This window comes from Opisthocomus hoazin, chromosome 6 (assembly GCF_030867145.1).
Source record: "Opisthocomus hoazin isolate bOpiHoa1 chromosome 6, bOpiHoa1.hap1, whole genome shotgun sequence".
In the NCBI taxonomy this organism is placed as follows: Eukaryota; Metazoa; Chordata; class Aves; order Opisthocomiformes; family Opisthocomidae; genus Opisthocomus; species Opisthocomus hoazin.
This window is the reverse complement of record NC_134419.1, coordinates 58,919,920-58,940,057: the sequence shown is the minus strand read 5'-3', so window position 1 is coordinate 58,940,057 and position 20,138 is coordinate 58,919,920. Positions and strand designations below refer to the sequence as shown.

General features: G+C 45.5%; 1 protein-coding gene across 1 annotated transcript; it reads left to right on the top strand.

The window, feature by feature from the left end:
- The first annotated feature begins 215 nt into the window (after positions 1-215).
- On the top strand, positions 216-18,037 carry LOC104334732 (annexin A8-like protein 1). Its single transcript, XM_009940392.2, has 12 exons — positions 216-251; positions 5,574-5,664; positions 5,862-5,956; positions 7,177-7,290; positions 8,125-8,215; positions 9,434-9,513; positions 10,110-10,169; positions 10,701-10,794; positions 12,511-12,606; positions 12,852-12,910; positions 14,958-15,080; positions 17,838-18,037. The coding sequence occupies exons 1-12, from the start codon at positions 231-233 to the stop codon at positions 17,892-17,894; spliced, it is 981 nt and encodes a 326-aa protein (XP_009938694.1). The 5' UTR covers positions 216-230; the 3' UTR covers positions 17,895-18,037.
- Positions 18,038-20,138: the final 2,101 nt, after the last annotated feature.

Sequence of the window (20,138 nt, the reverse complement as noted above, 5' to 3'; positions counted from 1 at the left end):
TGTGTGTTCCTAGCACAGAAGAGGCCAGTTACATTCTGCAGCTTCTGGAGGGAATAAGCCTCCTGGGGAGTACAGTTATTCCAGTTTTCTTGTGGTGAGTTTATTGAAAAGAACTCTTCTTTCTTTCTCTTCTCCCTATGCTACATTCAAATCTCAGTTACACTAGACAAGAGGTGTGATACATGTTGTTTTTTTCACCAACAGACCCAGGCATCACTACTGAGACTGCAATGGCATGGTGGAAGGCATGGGTGAGTAGAGGAAATACCGAAGTAAGACACCTTGGCTTATAAGTTGCATCAGGCACTGTGTGGGAATGAAATGTTTCCCCTTAAAAATCAGCCAGACCCATTTACTGATTTTTCTGGCTATAAAATAGCCTTCAGCACTTCCAAAACCGTAATAAAGGAAGGTGTTAACATGATTGCTGGCTTTAAGAACAGCAGCTGAGAGTGGTGCAGGGGGTGTTTGTGTGCCTTTGTACATGGGGAGACAGTACCAGGGAGCAGCAAAGTAACACAGTTGAGGTCTGCATTGGGTCTGAAAGCTGCAGACACTTCATCTGCTCCCTTCTCTTGTGACAGCGAGTTCAGGGCTCTGGCCTGTCTCCATTTTGGTGCCCAGTTGTGCTGGCAGGCTGTGGTCATGGAGGGAGATGTGGTCAAGCCGCAGTGTCTTTTTCCTTGGTGGGTTTTTAATATTACAATGATGATGTGGACTTGGACATCTGATCTGTCTCCTAAGAACTAGAAATGCTGTGTAGGTTCTCTTTTAAGCTCTTCTGGCTTTGGGAGGAATGTGGCAGGATGGGGGCAATGCTCCTGGGGTACGCTGAGGCAGCCTCCAGGGTATGGCTCAGGCCAGGTGTGAGGCAGCTCTGGTGATGTGCATAGCTCTGTTGCCATCAATGGCAGCTCTCCCATTAGCCTATATGGAAGGCCAGTTTGCACCCACACTTTATGTCCAGATACCTATAAGCTGAGGCCTAGAAAAGACCTGATGAAGACATGGGATGGAGGAATACTGGTAGAGAAGTCTTCTTTCACTGCCTAGCACCACTTCCAGTAGTGCACAGGTTTTCTCTTGACTGCTTTTGTGTCATCTTTGGAAAGATTTGTGTGTCCTCCCTGCCTTGTTATGAAGAAGGCTTCATGTTTGAGCAGCCTGTGCAAGGGCTGAGCTGAGCAGGGGTCCTCAAAGGGGCCTCTGCTGCCATGTGCCAGCAAAGGTGCCCAGAAAGCGTAGGAGAGCTGTCTTGCAGTGGATTGTATTACCTCAGGTGCAATACATCATCAAGGAGTGAGAAACAGCTTTGCATGGAGATGACCATTTTTTAGGTTCTCAGTCATGATTTTGTAACTGAGGGGTGGGAATTGGAGAAAAGCAAACACAACAGAACACCTTGGGGGCTGGGAAATACCAAGCTAATTCCTACTTTGCTTCAGATAGACAACTTTTCTGATCTCAAAACTTATCACAATTTTTTTTCTCCAGAAAGATTAATCTTCATTTCTGCTGATCTTCCTCTGCCTCTCTAGTTCCTTTTGGATCAGTTCATCTGAGAAACAAGACCAAACTGAACAGGGTTACCCTGGAAACCTGTTGTCATTGTACCTGTGCTGGAACAATTAAATACATGGAGAATGGGGTGTGAAGTGTATGAGTGAGTCATGAGTGCACTACTTGAGCCAGGATGGGAAGTCAATGTTTATTGGAATCGATATAAAAAAAAAAAAAGACTATTGTTCAAGTTGTTTCCACTGCCTCCAAATGAAAGCTTAGCTTTGCACTCCCTCTTTCTCTGACTCACCAGGCACAGGTCCAGAGCGTTTCTTTCACACAAGCCCTTATACGCAGCTAAAGAGGATTGTCCATCTTTTTTACAGCAAAATCAAATAGTTATGTGTAACCTGCTTTCCAGGGCAGTTGTGATGGTGCTGGCTGACTTCACAGGGGAGCAGAAAAGAAGCGCTTGCAATGGTCCTACCAGCTCAGCCAAACTTCCTGTTCCACACTGTTGTGGGTTTGTGTGGCAAGGTTTTGGTAGCGGGGGGGGGGCCTATATGGGTGGCTTCTGTGAGAAGCTGCGAGAAGCTTCCCCCATGTCTGATAAAGCCAGTGCTAGCTGGCTCTAAGACAGACCCGCCACTGGCCAAGGCCAAGTCAGTCAGCAACAGTGGTAGCTCCTCTGTGATAACATATTTAACAAAGGGAAGAAAAAAACTCTGGGGAGAAAATGGCAGTCGAGAGAGAGGAGTGAGAAGTGAGAGAAACAACTCTGCAGGCACCAAGGTCAGGGAAGAAGGAGGTGCTCGAGATGCTGGAGCAGAGAGTCTTCCCCTGCAGCTCGTGATGAAGACTGTGGTGAGGCAGGCTGTCCCCTCTGCAGTCCATGGTGGAGCAGAGATCCACCTGTAGCCCATGGAAAGGACCACACACCGGAGCAGGGGGATGCTTGAAGGAGGCTGTGACCCTGTGGGGAGCCCCACACTGGAGCAGGCTCCTGGCAGGACCTGTGGACCCATGGAGAGAGGAGCCCACACCGGAGCAGGTTTGCTGGTAGGGCTTGTGACCCCGTGGGGGACCCATGCTGAAGCAGCCTGTTCCTGAAGGACTGCACCCCATGGGAAGGACCCACACTGGGTCAGTTTGTGAAGAGCTGCAGCGCGTGGGAAGGACTCACGTTGGAGAATTTTGTGGAGAACTGTCTCCTGTGAGAGGGACCTCAACGCTGGGGCAGGGGAAGTGTGTGAAGAGTCCTCCCCCTGAGGAGGAAGGAGCGGCAAAGACAATGTGTGAGGAACTGACTGCAACCCCCGTTCCCCGTACTCCTGCACGGCTCGGGGGGAGGAGGGAGAGAAACGAGAATGAAATTTAGCCTGGGAAGAAGGGAGACGTAGGGAGAAAGTGTTTTATAAATTGAACTTTCCTTTTCTCCCCAAGTTCAATCTGTTTTGTCCATGACAGTAATTTGTGAGTGGTGTCTCCGTGTCCTTATCTCGAACCACGAGCCTTTCATCAAGTTTCCTCTTCCCTGTCCAGATGAGGAGGGGGAGTGATAGAGCAGTTTTGGTGGGCATCTGGCATTTATCCAGGCCAAACCAAAACACAAACTGATGACAAACTTTTGGGGGTGGCAATGCTTTAGCCAGTCATTTCTCTTTCTGCAGTGACAGCTTCACCACAGCCTTAAATTTGCTGCTCAGCAGTCACTGGGACTCAAAGCTGCATCAAGTAAGAACTTTCCTGTTGATGCTGTCAGCTCTGCAGCTTCTCTCTCTGCTGGGAGCAGGATGTGGTAGCACAACAGTCTGTCTCTGTGCTGGCTATAAAGCAAACTTCTGCAAACAGAAGACCTCTTCCAGATCTTGCCGACAGATGAACATTCTGCCTCTCTTGATACTCATCATTGCCTCTTGCTTGCTTGTCACTGCTCCCAGAGCTTGACTGGCAAAGGGGCTAGCATGCAAACATGTGCCAGTTGTGTCTACCTGTTGAAGACAAACTCTGAATCTTCGCTGACTGATTGTTGAAAACTACCTCAGAAGCTTAGCTAGTTGTGTCAAGATGTTCCTGGTGTGTGCTGACAAGTGGAGGACACTGAATGACCTCACATCAGAAGAGCAAACACTTGGTATCTTTTAACCAAGGACATGCTGGAGTAACTGGACCTTGAGGAGTACAGTTAATCAGGGTGTTTCACATACATCAAAAACTTTGCAGAGAAAAGAAGAATTCTTGTGTACTTAGTTGAACTACCCTGATTATAATACTAAAAGTCACACCCCCTGAGCTGGAGACCCCAGCCTGGACAAAGACCCTTACCTGCTGAGCATGCCTAGTGAATTTTAGGAGCACTGTGTCTTTAAACTGAAGCAAGAAAAGAACTAACCAATTGTAGCTAGGAAGGTATGGCTAATAGGTGGTACTAACATTTTTTAAACATTCTTTAATGTATAAATATGCAATGTGATTGTAAGCGGGTGTGCTTGATTTGTGGGAAACCACCAAGCACACACGCTTGCGCAACCCTGAAAGAAATGAAAGAAATGTCTCTGTGTGATCATTGACTTACTGCACGCTAGGCGATGAATCCACCTTTTTCGGACAACATATTGGTAAAGCATTCAACAAGAACACCTGAGCTGGTTTGTCCAGAGCCAGTCTGAGCATCTGTGCAGCAGAGTGGGTATACTTCAGAAGTGGCACTAGGCTAGACCTGGCATTTGCTGGTAGGTGCTCCTGAGCACGCAGCCATTAATCTTCCAGACTCTCCTTAAAAACCAGGAATGCAGGTCCTGAAGGGAATTTTGACAAGCTTTTCTACCTAGCAAGGATTTCTTGAAGGCTTTTTCTCTGGGGAGGTCTTGGATGAGGGTCTAGGAGAAGAGGGCTAGACCCCTCTTTAGCACAGGAGGTAGGAGCAGAAAGGATTTGCACCATAGCAGGAGATAGTTGGGTAGCACTTGGTGGTCCATGTTATGCAAGTCAGGTGGGGCAACTAAAGTGATTCCTTTTGGTCTGTAAGCTCTGATCTGAAGGTGCTTTTTGTCTGACTCTGAGGCCACCCCATTGAAAAATCCATCAAGTCATGCTGATATCTTTTTTGCACATCCCTGCAAGTGAATTCATAAGAATATAGTAGTTTCCTGGGGCTAGAGTAGTTTCTCTCTGCTGCTAAGGAAGAGAAAATTCTATCAATTATTGGAATAAAGTGATGACTCTCAATGACTAACCACTCATGTACTCCCCTGATGATAGGACCTTATTGTTAAGACGTGCATCAACATATTTGAGGCATTCCCTGGAGTAACAACTTTTGTTAAATTCAGACTCTTAAGCCTGGGTTTTGGTTGATGGCCCCACTACTTTGTGGTGATTGGAATAAGTTTCAGCATGTCTTTCTGCCCTGGTCTCTAGCATTGACAGTGCCTAAGGGGTCTGTCTGGAGGATTCCTGCATAGTTGGCCCTTGGTTCAGGGGAAAACATCAAACCTGCACTTCTTCAGATGGATCTGTTCCTTCAAAGTAGTCGCTTGGTCCAAATCCTTCCAGCAGAGACACTTCCTTCTTGAAATCAGCTGTGTGTAAGTGAAGCAGCAGTAGGAGAATAAAGCAGCTACCTAGAAAAATGATCTTTGAGAGCATGACTATTCCATGGAATCAAAAAACTATGGGTAAAATCAAACCACAGACAAATGCGGTTCCTATTAGCAGTGTAATAGGATAGTGTCCGTGTTATGAAGTATCTTATTTAGCAGGCGGAGAAGAAAGGCTGGCCTACTCAGCTTTTTCTGTCAGACTGCCTGCACCTCATGACTGTTGCAGCAGTGTCAGTCATGGTTTGCACTTCATGTTTCTGCCAGGATCCAGAGGCTGACAGAGGCAGTTGGAGGCAGGATACTTGTGTTCTCTTCAGAGCTCTGCTGAGACACTTTGAACCAACCTCTCCACTCTTCTGTGCCTTCCCCATGTCTAGGCAATGATTAATACTAATTTACTTTCCAAAATACTTTTTCTTCAGCAGATGACAAGCAGTGGTGAAAGGTCCCATATTTTTCTTATTTTTTCAGAGTGAAGCAGAGGGCAAGTCCGTGACAGGTGCTTTAATCTTTGACCCCACACCTGATGCTCAGACTCTGTACAAGGCCATGAAAGGGCTTGGTGAGTTGACTCCAACCAGAAGTACCATTTATTAATGTGGAAAATTAAAAATTAAATTTTCTTTGATACATACTTAAACTTTTACATTATGAAGGCAATGAATGAAGGAAAGTTGTCTGAGTACATGAATTGGGATTTTGGACTAGTCTCAACTTACTCTGCACACTGTGTTTATGGCTTATTGTTGCTCTTCACAGGGACTGATGAACAAGCTATAATTGATGTCCTAACTAAGAGGAGCAATATGCAGCGTCAACAGATTGCCAGATCCTTCAAAGGACAGTTTGGAAAGGTTCTTCCAAAACAAAGTCATATTCAGTCACTGCTTCACTGTATGCAGGATGTAGTAAATGGGTGTACAGTTCATCCTGCAAGCATGGTGTAACCAATATGTAGGTCTTCTGCAAATAAGTAGATTAATATTTATTTATAAGGCCTTGGGTGAATGTGTGAAATTAATTTTTCGTTGGAGAAACTTTTTTTCCCCCAAAGACTGTAATTTTTCTTGTAAAATGCATTTTGACCAGAAATATTTTAAAAAAATATTTTAACTTAAAGTGTCACTTCCTATTGCTTTTGGATCTATGACAAAAATGGATACCTCTCTAAGTGGCATTTTGAGTAAAATACTGGTTTGGAGCCCTTTTCTGTCTTTCCTGTGCTAAGGGCTCCAGAGCTGGATGCAGGACACCAGGTGGGGTTTGACCAGAGCGCAGTAGAGGGGCAGAATCACCTCCCTCACCCTGCTGGCCATGCTTTTGATGCAGCCCAGGATATGGTTGGCAAGTTTTGCTAAAAATATTACTTTTGTTAGGAAAAGTCTTCCACCAGCCATACTCTGGAGGTAGTTGTCTGACAGTCACAGTTAAAGAGGGGGAAAGAAGAAATGTACTGGGAAAGAGCAATATAGGCTCTTGGGTCAGCATAGAAATAGGAGTCTCCAATGACTCCTGCTGCAAGGCAGGCTGTCGTGCAAGGGCGGGCGGATGGGGGCAGGTGTGGGACAATGAATAGAGTGCTTCCATCCCACCAAAACAGGGTGAGTCATACCCTAAAAACCCTGCATTACAGTGAAAGGAAGGTTTGAAGTCTGTTTTCAGACAGACTGCATGCCTGATTCTGCAAAACTCCTCTCTGTGTGTGTGCAGGCTTTCTGAATTGGCTCTGTCTGAATCTACATCCCTTGCTCAATTCAAGGCCTTCAGCTGCCTGGTTCTGCTCACTGAGTAAAGCAGGGTGGAGGAACATTTCTATCTTCTCTACTCTGCTGCAGAATCAATTAGTACCTGGGAGAATCCTGAGTAATGGGACAGCAGGGAACATGCAAAGACCTAAACAAATCCTGTTTTGGAGTTAGGTGCCTTTTTCAGTCCCAGGACCTTTTCTAATAAACTATCAACACAATACTGTCATTCAGCTTCACTGCTGTAGGCCTTGGGGATGCAAATAGCACTAGGCAGTAAAAAGATCCTCTGAGGCTTTTTATGTAGCTGAGTGGTGCATTTTTAACAGGATCTGATTGAAAGCCTCAAGTCTGAACTGAGTGGCAACTTCGAGAGGCTCATTGTAGCTCTCATGTACTCCCCATTCAAGTATGATGCCAAGGAGCTCCATGATGCTATGAAGGTAAGCGAGTTCCGTGCTAATATTTAAGCAGCAGCACAGATCCAATGTTAATTTCCTGTAATTGTGCTTATTAACACAAGTGGTAGTAACTGGACTGATACATGATCAAGTTTGTCATTAGCAGTAGCTTTTGAGAAATAGTTAATTGTGCTATTAATGCATATCTGTGGGAAAATGTTGCTTTAATATTTAGAGGTGTATGAGAGTTTCTGTACATACGTGTCTTACAGAGCCTGGGGGAGGCAACAGCAAAACTAAACTCAACTTTGGCAAGGAAAGAACATCCACAGATGACAGTTTTCAGTTAAACACCTCTTCGCTGCTTTCTGCAGCGTCTCTTGTGAATGGAGTTCAATGACACAAAGCTACTGACCTGATGCCCCACCTGAGATATGAAACCTTTAAGAAATTAAGGAATGGTGGTGCAAGAGCCAGGCTGGGGTTGGCTGGGATCCTACCTATTGATACAGTAACTTTTGAAATTTCAGATGCAGAGAGGTCTATTAAAATGGTGCAAAGATGGACTGATTAGGCAATCATTGGTCTCCCCACATCCCTCTAACACTGTCACCAAAGATCCAGAAATGCATTGCAGAAATGCAGGGTTATATAAAATCATCCTTTACAAATTAGGCACCTCAGTAAAAGAAGCCATGTTCAAACCAAATGTGCTTTGTGTCTCCAGATTTCATCCTGACTGTTTCTCACAGCTCAGCATATAGCCTAACGCTTTGCTGCCATCTGACTCCTCACTTGACCATACTTGTCTAGCAATAAATTACACTCTGGATGCCTTTCTCCACCTGTATTTCTCCACTATGTTTTCTGTTAAAGGGTGTAGGAACAAGTGAAGATGTTATCACAGAGATCCTGGCATCCCGGACAAAAGCGCAGATCAGAGAGATAATCAAGGCATACAAAGAAGGTAAAGTACCTGGGGTTCTGATTTGTATGGTCAGAGCAATGTGTAACTGCCTGATTGCACAGCAGAAATGGTGTTACTTACTAGCACTGTCAGCAGGAAAATGGGATTTTTAAAAGCAAGAAGGTGCAACCTAACTCTGCTGTTAGCCTGGCAAACGGAACATGGCTGTGCTGAGAGAATTCGAAAATCCCTTTCTAACTGTCTGTCCAATTAGAGCAAAAGGTCAGCAAATCACAAATTTCGTTCAGCTTGACTGCACAGACTATTGTCAGAACGCAAACAAAACTGTAGCTATGCACTTGGCTTTTGGTCCCCATTAAATACACTCTAAATGGGAATTTATCAAATACATATTTGTAAATATTTAGTGTCTCTTTGGTCCCTGAAACTATATAACATTAGCTCTGTGTTTATGCCTTGGACATATGTGGAGTCAGTGACTTGGGTAAATGCGAATGTTGACCTGGGTGCCACTGGCGGTGTGAGCTGATCTCAGCCCTGTTTTTTTTTCCCTAGCAACCTTTTTGACTAATGTCAGGCTATTGTGGTTCCTGGAGTGACTAGTAATATCCTGACTGTATTGTCACCGAAAACCCGGGAATAAAACCTCGTAACACCAATGTAGTGTTCAAAGGCAGGCATTCTTTATTGCAGCGCTGGATGCACAGGGGATAATTCCACCAAACGTGCATACCTCCTACCTTTTCCATGCAGTTTATATAGATCAAAAATATACATATTTATTTTATTCATGCATATTCAATATTATTCTCTTTGGCGATTGGTGTAAAATTTTCTCGCTTCCTACGTAAATTGTTGTGCAGACTCAGTTACCCTCTTCTATCGTTTCTTTTTGAGTAGGTGGTATTACTTGAGTAGGGGGTCAGTGAGTCGGTGGTCGCGATCTCCCCCTGCCGGAATTACCTTGTACCTACTGGGCTCGCAAGCTTGGCAGTCCTGGTCAGTTTCTTCAGTCCGTTTCACAGAAACACACTCCATCATTTCTCTTGACAAAAACACAATTACCCACTATGGTTAGCGATAACGGTTACGTAGAGAATAGACCCTCCGTTCCCAGACCTAATGTCCAGGTGGGTAGGGCTGTACAAGGGACATAGCAGCACTGTTCATGTTTATGGTCAACTGATTCTATCACCCTGGTTACAGTATCACCAAAATGACAAATCCTTCCCTTGTCCTTCTTTTTCCCTTGGGTAGAATATGGTTCTGATCTGGAAGAAGACATAAAGTCGGAAACAAGTGGCTACTTTGAACAGATTCTTGTTTGCCTTCTTCAGGTAATGCTAGAGAAGAGAAATGAGGGTACAAAGATCTTCACATTTTTCTCTTCCTTTTTGGAGAAGATATGCAATAGAAGAGAAAATACAGTCATGATCACCAGATAAACTGCAGAGACACATGTCGCTTGGACTGGATCTGTGTTTCAGCTTCAGTGTGACTAAAGCAGGGAAACTCCCTTAGCAGCAGTAAGAGAGCTGGAAACTTATAGTCAGCTCTGCTGTGGGGACCCCATTGCACTCTGCAAAAGTCTTAGAAAACAATGCTACTCAACCATGATTCACCACTCTTCCAGAGGTCTGTTCCCTCAGTGCTGAGTGCCTTCAGATGCATTTGTCCTATCACACTTTCCAAATTTTCCTGCCTAGTAGCAGAATAAGCTAGCAATTTTTCCGCTCCACTTCATGTAACTGATTTCAGTGCCTTTCAGTGAAGAAGTTAGCACTGTGCTGTTTGAAACATTACTGCTCGAGTATTCTGCAGAATTAGATAGCTGAGAAGGATAATTGATCTTTGCCCAGAATGTACCCTATGATCCTTATATATGGGAGAATCTTCATGAGACAAAATGGTTACTTTCTTTTTCTTCTCCTAGGGTGAGAGGGACAATGCCACTCTCTACGTGGACACAGCACTGGCTCTCCAGGATGCAAAGGTACTCTCAAGTGCCTGTGTGATCAGTGATAGGCCTGCATCCCACCTGCCCTGGACTTCAGAGTGCTTCAGTGGGCAGCAGAGTCCTGGTCAGCAGAGGGTTGGAGCCACAATAGCTTGGGGAGAGGTGGTCTTCAAGTGGAAGCAACTTGAGGTTCTTAATTTTTGCCTGCACTACTGAGCCTTCCTGTTCCAAAGAGCAGTGATGAGAGCTGTGCTTGGGCTCAGCTGCTTTTGATATGTGAAAATATACAGATGTGGTGGAGTGGAACAGCAAAGAATAGGGAATAAATCTCAAGAGTATTGTTGGCTGCACCAGCTGCTGCAGGAGGGTTGGAAAGCATGGAGATAGGTTTGACTAGAAGGCAAGGTCAAGGGTTTTCATAATCAACCATTCTAGGAGAGTCTAGTTCACACAGCGTTTTAGGTTACTTCAGACCCCTTTACCCTAGCTGTGCCTTAAGCCAAACTCTGTTCCTTTGCCAACTGCACACACAGAACATCTCTCTAACAATGGTGTGTTAAATTACAGACACTTTATGCTGCTGGGGAGAAAATTCGAGGTACCGATGAGATACAGTTCATCACCATTTTGTGCACAAGGAGTGCCACACACTTGCTGAAAGGTATGGAGCAGAGCTCATACTCCCAAGCCTCTCCAATAGGAAACCACTCTAGCCAAAAAGAAGAGGTAGGGCTATAGCTGGGAGAGACGGGTAGTCAGAAATAAGTAGCTGAGTCTGTCTCCTAATCCTTGGTCACTCAGTGACCAAAAGCTGCCAGCAGCTTTCATGAAAACTTATGAAGACTTAGTGCCACTGAAAATCAAGTGGCTTATCTAGGAGTCCTTATACAGTGATGATGGCTGGATCACAGAATCGTAGGGGTTGGAAGGGCCCTTTGTGGATCATCTAGTCCAACCACCCTGCCAAAGCAGGGTCACCTACAGCAGGCTGCACAGGACCTTGTCCAGGAGGGTCTTGAATATCTCCAGAGAAGAATATTTATTCTCCTGTTCAGAGGCTTCTGGGAGGGAAAACACTAAACCAGCTCCAGCTGAGGGAGCCCGCAGCTCCCTACTGCCCTGTGCAGCAGAGACCTGGCCTTGTCATTTCAAGACCGTTGAGGCAAGGCTCTGACTAACAGATTTTGTTATGTCGTCTTAATCTAAGCAGATCAAGTACTGTGTAAATCAGCTGGACCTGAAGTGATAAATTTAGCTGGTGATAAATTAGGTATGCTTGAGCTTTTTCAAGCTGCGTTCTTCCTAGGCGTTTTTCTAGGCCCTGGAGGCCAGCTCCCCCTTGTGTTTCAAATTTAATCTCACAGCATCACTTAGAAGACAAAATAAAAAAGTGGTGTCTAGTCTTTGTCTGTGTCTGCCTTTAAAAACTGAATTTTAAGTAGTTGTCAGGATGCAACCAATCTTTGGGACCTACTGTATCACCAGCTAAGTACTTTCCTCTGTGCTACATCAGCCTGTAACTGTTGATCCTTAAAACCTGAGTGTAATTGTTGCAGCTAATTTTTTTTTTTTTTTTTAATATGGAGAGTAGTCCTGAGTTGTGAACGTTGTATTCATCTGTCTCTTCTGTGGTTTTGCCTTTCCCCAAAGTATCTGACTGGTAATGTTTAGGTATCTGATCATGAATGCCGAGCAAACTTCATTAAGTCCATTGCAGTTTTCCTTCTTTGTTAGTCTGAAAGCTAGGAATCAAAACTGAGATCTATAATATTGAACCTCGGAGTATCCAGAGTGTATAAGCAACTATGTTGCTGAGCTTTTGTTAATGTGGGAGTTCAAATATCTTGGAATTTGTGTTCTGCTTGTCTTTTCAGCATTGCTTTTTTAAAATTGTGCTTGAAGTAATAAGTTTTCCCAAGCTGTTGTCGTCATTTACAAATCCAAGGGCCGTGAGTAGCATAGTCCTAGATTTAATCTGATTTTATTTTAGCTCCTGAAGCTAGTGACATCAACAAACACAAGACCAAATGATAAAGTTGTGCTTAACCTTCTGTTGTCTTCTTCATTTCTGTGGTTAAAGGCAGTGACAAAGGGACAAATCTCCAAACTAATATGAGGTGACTGAACTTGCATTTTCAAATGAAGGCAGGGAATTAAGACCCACGGATGGGTTGGGGTTTTGTGTATGTTGCCATCCATTTTTTGTTGCTGATTTCTGGGCTTGCCTAAAGCCTCCTGAAGTTGATGTAAATGTGGCCATTGCTTTAGCAGAATCTATGTTTTCGTATTGCCACACAAGCAATACCTGTAAATACTGGGCACAAAATGCCTGAGAAGTTGCTTGGTAAAAAACTGAAGTTCTTCGTGTTTCAAACAGTGTTTGAAGAATACCAGAAACTGGCCGGTAAAAGCATGGAAGACTCTATCAGGAGTGAAACTCATGGTTCACTTGAGGATGCCATGCTGGCTATTGGTAAGAGTGGCTACTTTTCCCTTTCTTTTGTCTGAGTCTGCTGCCTTTTCTCCTGCAGCAGTTGACTGTTATGGGATGGATCTACTTTATAAAGGTATCTGGTAGGAAGTAAAGGGTACTTCTCAGGTAAGAAAAACCCAGATCCGGTGCACGCTGAATTAGTGGAAAGCATGTTGAATCTCTGTTACCTGCTGCCCTGGACTGGAATTACCATTGATTCTCATTGAACCTTTTTGTATCCCTAGTGAAATGCACCAGGAACATCCATTGCTACTTTGCAGAGAGGCTGTACCGTGCTTTAAAGGTAAGACTCTTCATTGTGAACATACTTGTTTTCATACTGGACTTAACTACTAACCTAGCTTCCACTAATTCAAATTAGAAAAGCCAATATTTTGGTGAAATACAGCAAGTTTAGTGCTATTGTTGCAAGTAATAGCAGATCCCTTCAGACACCTTGTGTAGAAAAGTACCCTTCAAGCTTGAGATACCAAGGGAGTCTGGCTTTTCTGACTTAGGAATCTGCAAGAAGCCCAGTCTCACCTTCTGGAACATTGATGGAACTTGTGGAAGATGCTTTTCTAGGAGGTTGACCATGGTGGAGTTTTGCCCGTAATGTTAACTTAATGGACTGAATCACAATATTTTATTTTTAGGAAGCAATTCTCTCAATGGCAGTATAAAATGAAAGAGTTCCAAATGCGACATGTAAGGCACCTGCAGATTGTGCCCCTGGAACTCTCAACTGATGTGTAGAAGATATCAGCTCTCCCATATTTGTGGAAAGCTGAGTGATTTTTTTTGTTATTGATGTAATCTTAATTTTCCTGTGAGTGATTAAACAATATTGATTGAAGCCAAGTGCTGTATGGATAGTGCTGCAGAAGGACAATATGTATTGAGTGCCCACTTCCGACTCTGTAGCATGCTTGCTTTTGCATTTGATATGCGCAAAGATTCATAGCACACTTTGATGGGGGCCTTGTGGTATTGACTGTGGCCCCTGGGAGCGGGGTGGGGGTTGGCCCTCCAGAAAGAGAAGCTCATGTGCTGCATAACATGTGCCAAGCGATGTTTGAAAGATGACTCCTCCTGTCCTGGACCAGCTTGCAAAAGCTTATGCCTTGAACACCCACTAAGATCACAGACTGACATGTCAGTGGATGAGGGAAAGGCTGTGGATGTTGTCTACCGGGACTTTAGTAAGGCCTTTGACACTGTTCCCCACATCATCCTCCTGGAGAAACTAGCTGCCCGTGGTTTGGATAGGTGTACTCTTCGCTGGATAAAGAACTGGCTGAATGGCCATGCGCATAGAGTGGTGGTGAATGGAGTTAAATCCATTTGGCCGCCAGTCACGAGTAGTGTTCCCCAGGGCTCCGTTTTGGGTCCAGTCTTGTTTGACATCTTTATCAATGATCTGGATGAGAGGTTTGAGTGCTCCCTGAGTAAGTTTGCAGATGACACCAAGTTTGGCAAGAGTGTCAATCTGCTGGACAGTAGGAAGGCTCTGCAGAGGGATCTGGCAGGCTGGATCAATGGGCTGAGGCCAGCTGTATGAGGTTCAACAAGGCCAAGCGCCGGGCCCTGCACTTTGTTCACAACAACCCCATGCAAGGCTACAGGCTTGGGGAAGAGTGGCTGGAAAGCTGCCCAGCAGAAAAGGATCTTGGGGTGCTGGTCAACAGCTGGCTGAACATGAGCCAGCAGTGTGCCCAGGTGGCCAAGAAGGCCAACAGTATCCTGGCTTGTATCAGGGATAGTGTGGCCAGCAGGAGTGAGGAGATGATTGGTGCCCCTGTACTCAACACTGGTGAGGCCACACCTCGAGTACTGTGTTCAGTTTTGGGCCCCTCACTACAAGAAAGACATGGAGCTGCTAGAGTGTGTCCAGAGAAGGTCAACGAGGCTGCTGAAAGGTCTAGAGAACATGTCTTACAAGGAGCGGCTGAAGGAGCTGGGACTGTTTAGTCTGGAGAAGAGAAGGCTGAGGGGGGACCTTATTGCTCTCTGCAACTACCTGAAGGCAGTTGTAGTGAGGCAGGTGTTGGTCTCTTCTCCCAGGTAACTAGCAACAGGATGAGAGGCGAAGGCCTCAAGTTGCATCAAGGGAGATTTAGATTGGATATTAGGAAAAATTTCTTTACTGAAAGAGTGGTCAGGCATTGGAATAGGCTTCCCCAGGGAGGTGGATGAGTCACCATCCCTGGAGGTATTCAAAACGCATGTAGATCTGGCACTTCGGGATATGGTTTAGTAGGCATGGTGGTATTGGGTTGATGGTTGGACTTGATGATCTTAAAAGTCTTTTCCAACCTATGATTCTGTGATTCTATGATCTGTTATTTCAGGGGGCTGGCACCCATGATGGGACTCTTATAAGGGTGATCGTTTCTCGAAGTGAAGTTGACTTAAATCTGATAAAGGCTGAATTCAAGAATATTGCAGGAAAGTCTCTCTCCAGTATGATTCTGGTAAGCAGCATCTTGATATGGTGGTTCTTTGCCATCACACATATTCCAAACCTGTCCAGCACTGTGGGATGCTTTCATGCTTGTTTTCAGTAAAAATGTCATTTCTGCTGACATCATAGCTCTCCTTCATTAGCTCTGCTAACAATCAGCTCCTTGAGTGACATGTATGCCTGAAAGGTAAGTCAGATTGGGTGCTCTGTAAGTGACTTGGGCAAAGCCAAACCCAAGCAGAAACTGCTCCAGGTTTTGCACGGGCCAGACTGTCCATGCACTTTATGATCTCCTGGATGACTCAAGATTCATTTAATCGTTCCTGTTATACCTTTTCCACACCGTTGTACTATTTTCTCCTCTGGGTCTCTCTGCTGTCCTTCACTACCTCAAGCCAGTGGCATGTAAGTCAAAATAGTGCTGCGTTTTTTTAGGTTTTTTTGTTGTTGTTGTGGGTTTGGTTTTGGATGTGTGTGGTTTTTTTTTCTTTTCACAGAATCACAGAATGTTAGGGGTTGGAAGGGACCTCTGTGGGTCATCTAGTCCGACCCCCCTGCTGAAGCAGGGTCACCTACAGCAGGCTGCACAGGACCTTGCCCAGGCAGGTCTTGAATATCTCCAGAGAAGGAGACTCCATAACCTCCCTGGGCAACCGGTTCCGGTGTCCTGTCACCCTCAGAGTGAAGTTCTTCCTTGTATTCATATGGAACTTCCTATGCTTCAGTTTGTGCCCGTTGCCCCTTTTCCTGTCACTGGGCACCACTGAAAAGAGTCTGGCCTTGTCCTCTTGACACCCACCCTTGAGATATTTATAAGCATTTATAAGGTCCCCTCGCAGCCTTCTCATCTTCAGGCTGAACAAACCCAGCTCCCTCAGCCTTTCCTCGTAGGAGAGATGCTCCAGTCCCCTCACCATCCTCATAGCCCTCCACTGGACTCTCTCCAGTACTTCCTTAACTTTCTTCAACTGGGGAGCCCAGAACTGGACACAGTACTCCAGATGGGGCCTCACTAAGGCAGAGTAGAGGGGGAGGAGAACCTCCCTCGACCTGTTGGCCACACTTTTCTTAGTGCACCTCAGGATCCCATTGGCCTTCTTGGCAACCGGGGTACACTGCTGGCTCATGGTCAACCTGTCATCCACCAGCACACCCAGGTCCCTCTCCACAGAGTTGCTCTCCAGCAGGTCCACCCCAAGCCTGTACTGGTACATGGGATTGTTCCGTCCCAGGTGCAGGACCCTGCACTTGCCCTTGTTGAACCTCATCAGGTTCCTCTGCGCCCAACTCTCCAGCCTGTCCAGGTCTCGCTGAATGGCAGCACAGCCTTCTGGTGTATCAGGCACTCTTCCCAGTTTGGTGTCATCAGCAAACTTGCTGAGGGTACATTCTAACTCTTCATCCAGGTCATTGATGACCAAGACTGGGCCGAGTACTGACCCCTGGGGGACACCACTTGTTACAGGCCTCCAACTAGACTCAGCACCGCTGATGACAACCCTCTGAGCTCTGCTATTGAGCCAGTTCTCAATCCACCTCACTGACCACTCATCCAGCCCACACTTCCTGAGCTTCCCTGTGAGGATGTTATGGGAGACAGTGTCAAAAGCCTTGCTGAAGTCAAGGTAGACAACATCCACTGCTCTCCCCTCATCTACCCAGCCAGTCGTGCCATTGTAGAAAGCTATCAGATTGGTCAGGCGTGATTTCCCCTTGGTGAATCCAGGTTGACTACTCCTCATAACCTTCTTTTCCTCCACTTGCTTGATGGTGACCTGTAGAATGAGCTGCTCCATCATCTCTCCCAGGATGGAGGTGAGGCTGACCGGCCTGTAGTTCTCTGGGTCCTCCTTCTTGCCCTTTTTGAAGACTGGAGCAACACTGGATTTTTCTCCAGACTTCAGATGAATGTCTGGTCTATACTGTGGAGAGATAGGGTTAGAAAATGAACCTTCTCAAAGATTATTATACCTTTTGAGGTTTGAGTCTCAGCTCTGAGTGAATGATTGTCCCCTGTTAGGGCAGAAATGCTGGGTTTTACCATTTGTCCTAAGGACTCTGGGACATTCCTCTTCCCCAGTGCAAATGGCACAGAAGCCCTGTCTTTAGCAGTCCCCATGGGAAGTTTGGTTCTGTAATGAAGGCCTTTTCTTCTAATTGACACTGTCAGTGTCTGTCATGTTGATTAACGATCAGTCTTCAAGGGTCTGTATGGAACATTCATTCCTTCTGAGAAGTGGAATTGGCTTTACACCTGTCGTCACAAAACATTCAAAGGGAGCAAATTTTTTGTCTAATGATATTCTCTGTAGTGCTTTTCTAGATCAAAATGACCATATACATGCCTTTTTAAAAAAATGTCGTGTATCAGGGCTAACTATACTGCCCTTATCCTTCCTGTGGGGGACAGAAAGCTACACAAATACCTAGGGACGTAAAATCTGAACACAACAGGGTTGGTTGCTCTCATTCGCTCTGACTTTGTCAGTGCCGCTCTGTGGTATTGAGCCATGATCAATTGCTCACCTACATTCCAAAGAAAAGAATTGGACTTGATACATGTTATTTCAGCTGGCAGCTACAAGCCTCATATCTCTTTTCTCTTTTGATGGTGTGTCAGCTGGCAGTAACTCTGCTGCAGTCTGGCTTGTTCTTTCTCCAATGTCCTTTTCCTGTGTGGCCATATTCCACAGACTAACAAAGTTAGCACTTAAAGTGTGCAGAGGAGCTTCCCCACTCACCATTTTCCTCCCCCCCCCCTTGTCAGGATGACACCAGTGGAGATTACAAGACAGCCTTGCTGAATCTCTGTGGCAGTGACTGACAAAATCTCGGAGGAAGACACTGAAATGGATACAGAGGGAAAATTAACAGTGGGCAAGGGTCTGAAAATGTACATGTAGAAAATCTTTCTTTTGATCCAAGTGGGGAGAAAAAGAACAAGTTGACGGTCAAGATTTCTGCGTTCTGAAGGACATGGATGCTCATTACACATTAAAAGCTATTAACTTCCCTAACAGTTTTTCAAACAAGTGAGAATGTTTCTTTTTTGTTTCTTTTCTGTTTCCACTTCGTTCTGTGCAATTTCCCTTCTCTTTTAACACACTGGCACTTAACATAAAATTAAAGTCTTTTTTGAGTCATTGAGCCCTCTGAAGGCGTTTCACAAATCTGAACAACCCTGCAAAGCTCCTTGCTAACTTGACAAGCTGGTACAGCACTGACCAGGTGATGCTAACAGGGTGAGTCTGGAAGGAGGCCCAGATATTAATGGGGTGTTAGGGCATGGAGATTTCAGTCCTATGGGAGCTGGTTTAGCAGCCTTTTCTGCATTACTTCAGTGGGGGGTCCTCAAGGAGCAGTGGCAGAGGCAGACTGGCTGTAAGCATGTGAAAGTTGAAAGCTGCGTGCCTGATTTCCTTCTCTCTTGTGTGAGTGTCTGCAGGGGGAGACCAGCAAGTTCGGGGTGTGACATCAATGTCAGACAGTGGGGAAATTAAAACTGGGCCGGATGGTTTGGTTTTGGTGAATATAGGATAGCCTGCTCTTCGGAGCAGACCTGTTTCTGCTCCTAGCTTCACAGTAACTTCACAGAGGTCAGCGGACTCCCTTGGAAAATCCCCCTCTGCCACCCTGCATGACTGCACCTACCACTTGCCATGTGAGGCCCTGTGGGACTCAGCTCCACCGTTTTTGTGATGTCTCAGAAAATTTGCCACCTTCTTAACTCTCCCCTAGCACGCCAGCTAGCTACAGGGGAAGGCTTTCTATATCTGCAGCCTGACTGGCTGTGGCTGGCTAGCAACCAGAGAGCCACTGACCAGACAGGAACTAGCCAGCAACAGGACAGTGGGACAAAGCTCACCAGGAGTAGCCGAGAGACCACACCTTGGAGACGCACAGGTTCAAAAATGATTGGTGTAAAAGTGACTGGTTTAGAGGTGACTGGTGCAAGGTGATTCGTGCAAACTGATCATCCCAGATTGGCTTGGATATAAAAGGATGCTTTTTGAGACTATGGGTGTGCACCCACTACCCACTACTGAGAGACTGCAGCCAAGTCATCAACGAAGGACCCGTGGGATGCTGCGGGATCCAGGGTGGTGACTTTCCCTCTTTCCTTCCCCAGCCCTAATCTATCTCTCTCTCTTCTCTCTTTTCTCTTTGTTTCCTTCCTTCCTTCTTCCTCTTCTTCACCCCACTTTTGTTAGACCGTTACTTCCAGAGTTGTTGTGAATAAATCATGACGTTGGTTGGTTTACCGTTATCGTGCCTCTGTTGTGCTTTATCTAAACTCAAGGATCACAAATCTATTTTGTTATCCATCGGGTTTCAGGAGGAAGTACTCTATCTGCAGGCAGGTAGAGCACCCCATTGTTTTTTGTGGGTGGGCTCCGCGAGGGACTGACGTATTTTGGTTCAGAGGTGGGCTCTGTGAGGGGCTGACAGCATTTTGGTTTACAGGCAGGCTCTGTGAGAAACTGATGGCATTTCAGTTCACAGGTGGGCTCTGCGGGGAGCTGACTGCATTATTTTCCAAGTTAATGTCGTATGACTGTGTGAATGAGACGTACAAACAAGTACGAAGCGAGTGCGGAGCTCTGATCCATTGTTCTGCTCTCCCATGAGGGAAGAACCGTAGATGAATGAAGCTTAAGAAAGGAGTGAATGTTGATCTCTTAAACAATTATCACATTGTTGTTCTATACATCAGAACCCGACAGGCCCAGATTTGGATGGTGATACAGAAGGAACAGGATTAAATGCTTTGAGAAGCTCAGGTCTGCCTGGACCAATGATTCTTCGCACTTAAAGCAGCTCATTTAAATGTGTAATTACCGAAAGTCATTGTGTTCAGAGAAGCAGCTTTTTTACTGATTGAGTGAGTGAATTTTCTGGCAGAGGGTTGGTTCCTTCCCTGCATGCTGAAATGAGCAGGAACCAGTGCAGTGAGAGTGGTGAATTCAAGAAGTCTTAGGGAGTCCAGGACCCAAAGCTGGGGCCAGGGTATCTCCATCCCTCAGGTAAACATAAAGAGGAGGAGATTTCAATCTCTGATCCTTTAAGT

Coding starts and splice junctions, on each gene's coding strand:
- LOC104334732 (XM_009940392.2), top strand. CDS start 231: ATGGCATGGTGGAAGGCATGG. Junction 252..5,573: donor TGGCATGGTGGAAGGCATGG/GTGAGTAGAGGA, acceptor TTATTTTTTCAG/AGTGAAGCAGAGGGCAAGTC. Junction 7,291..8,124: donor AGCTCCATGATGCTATGAAG/GTAAGCGAGTTC, acceptor TTTCTGTTAAAG/GGTGTAGGAACAAGTGAAGA.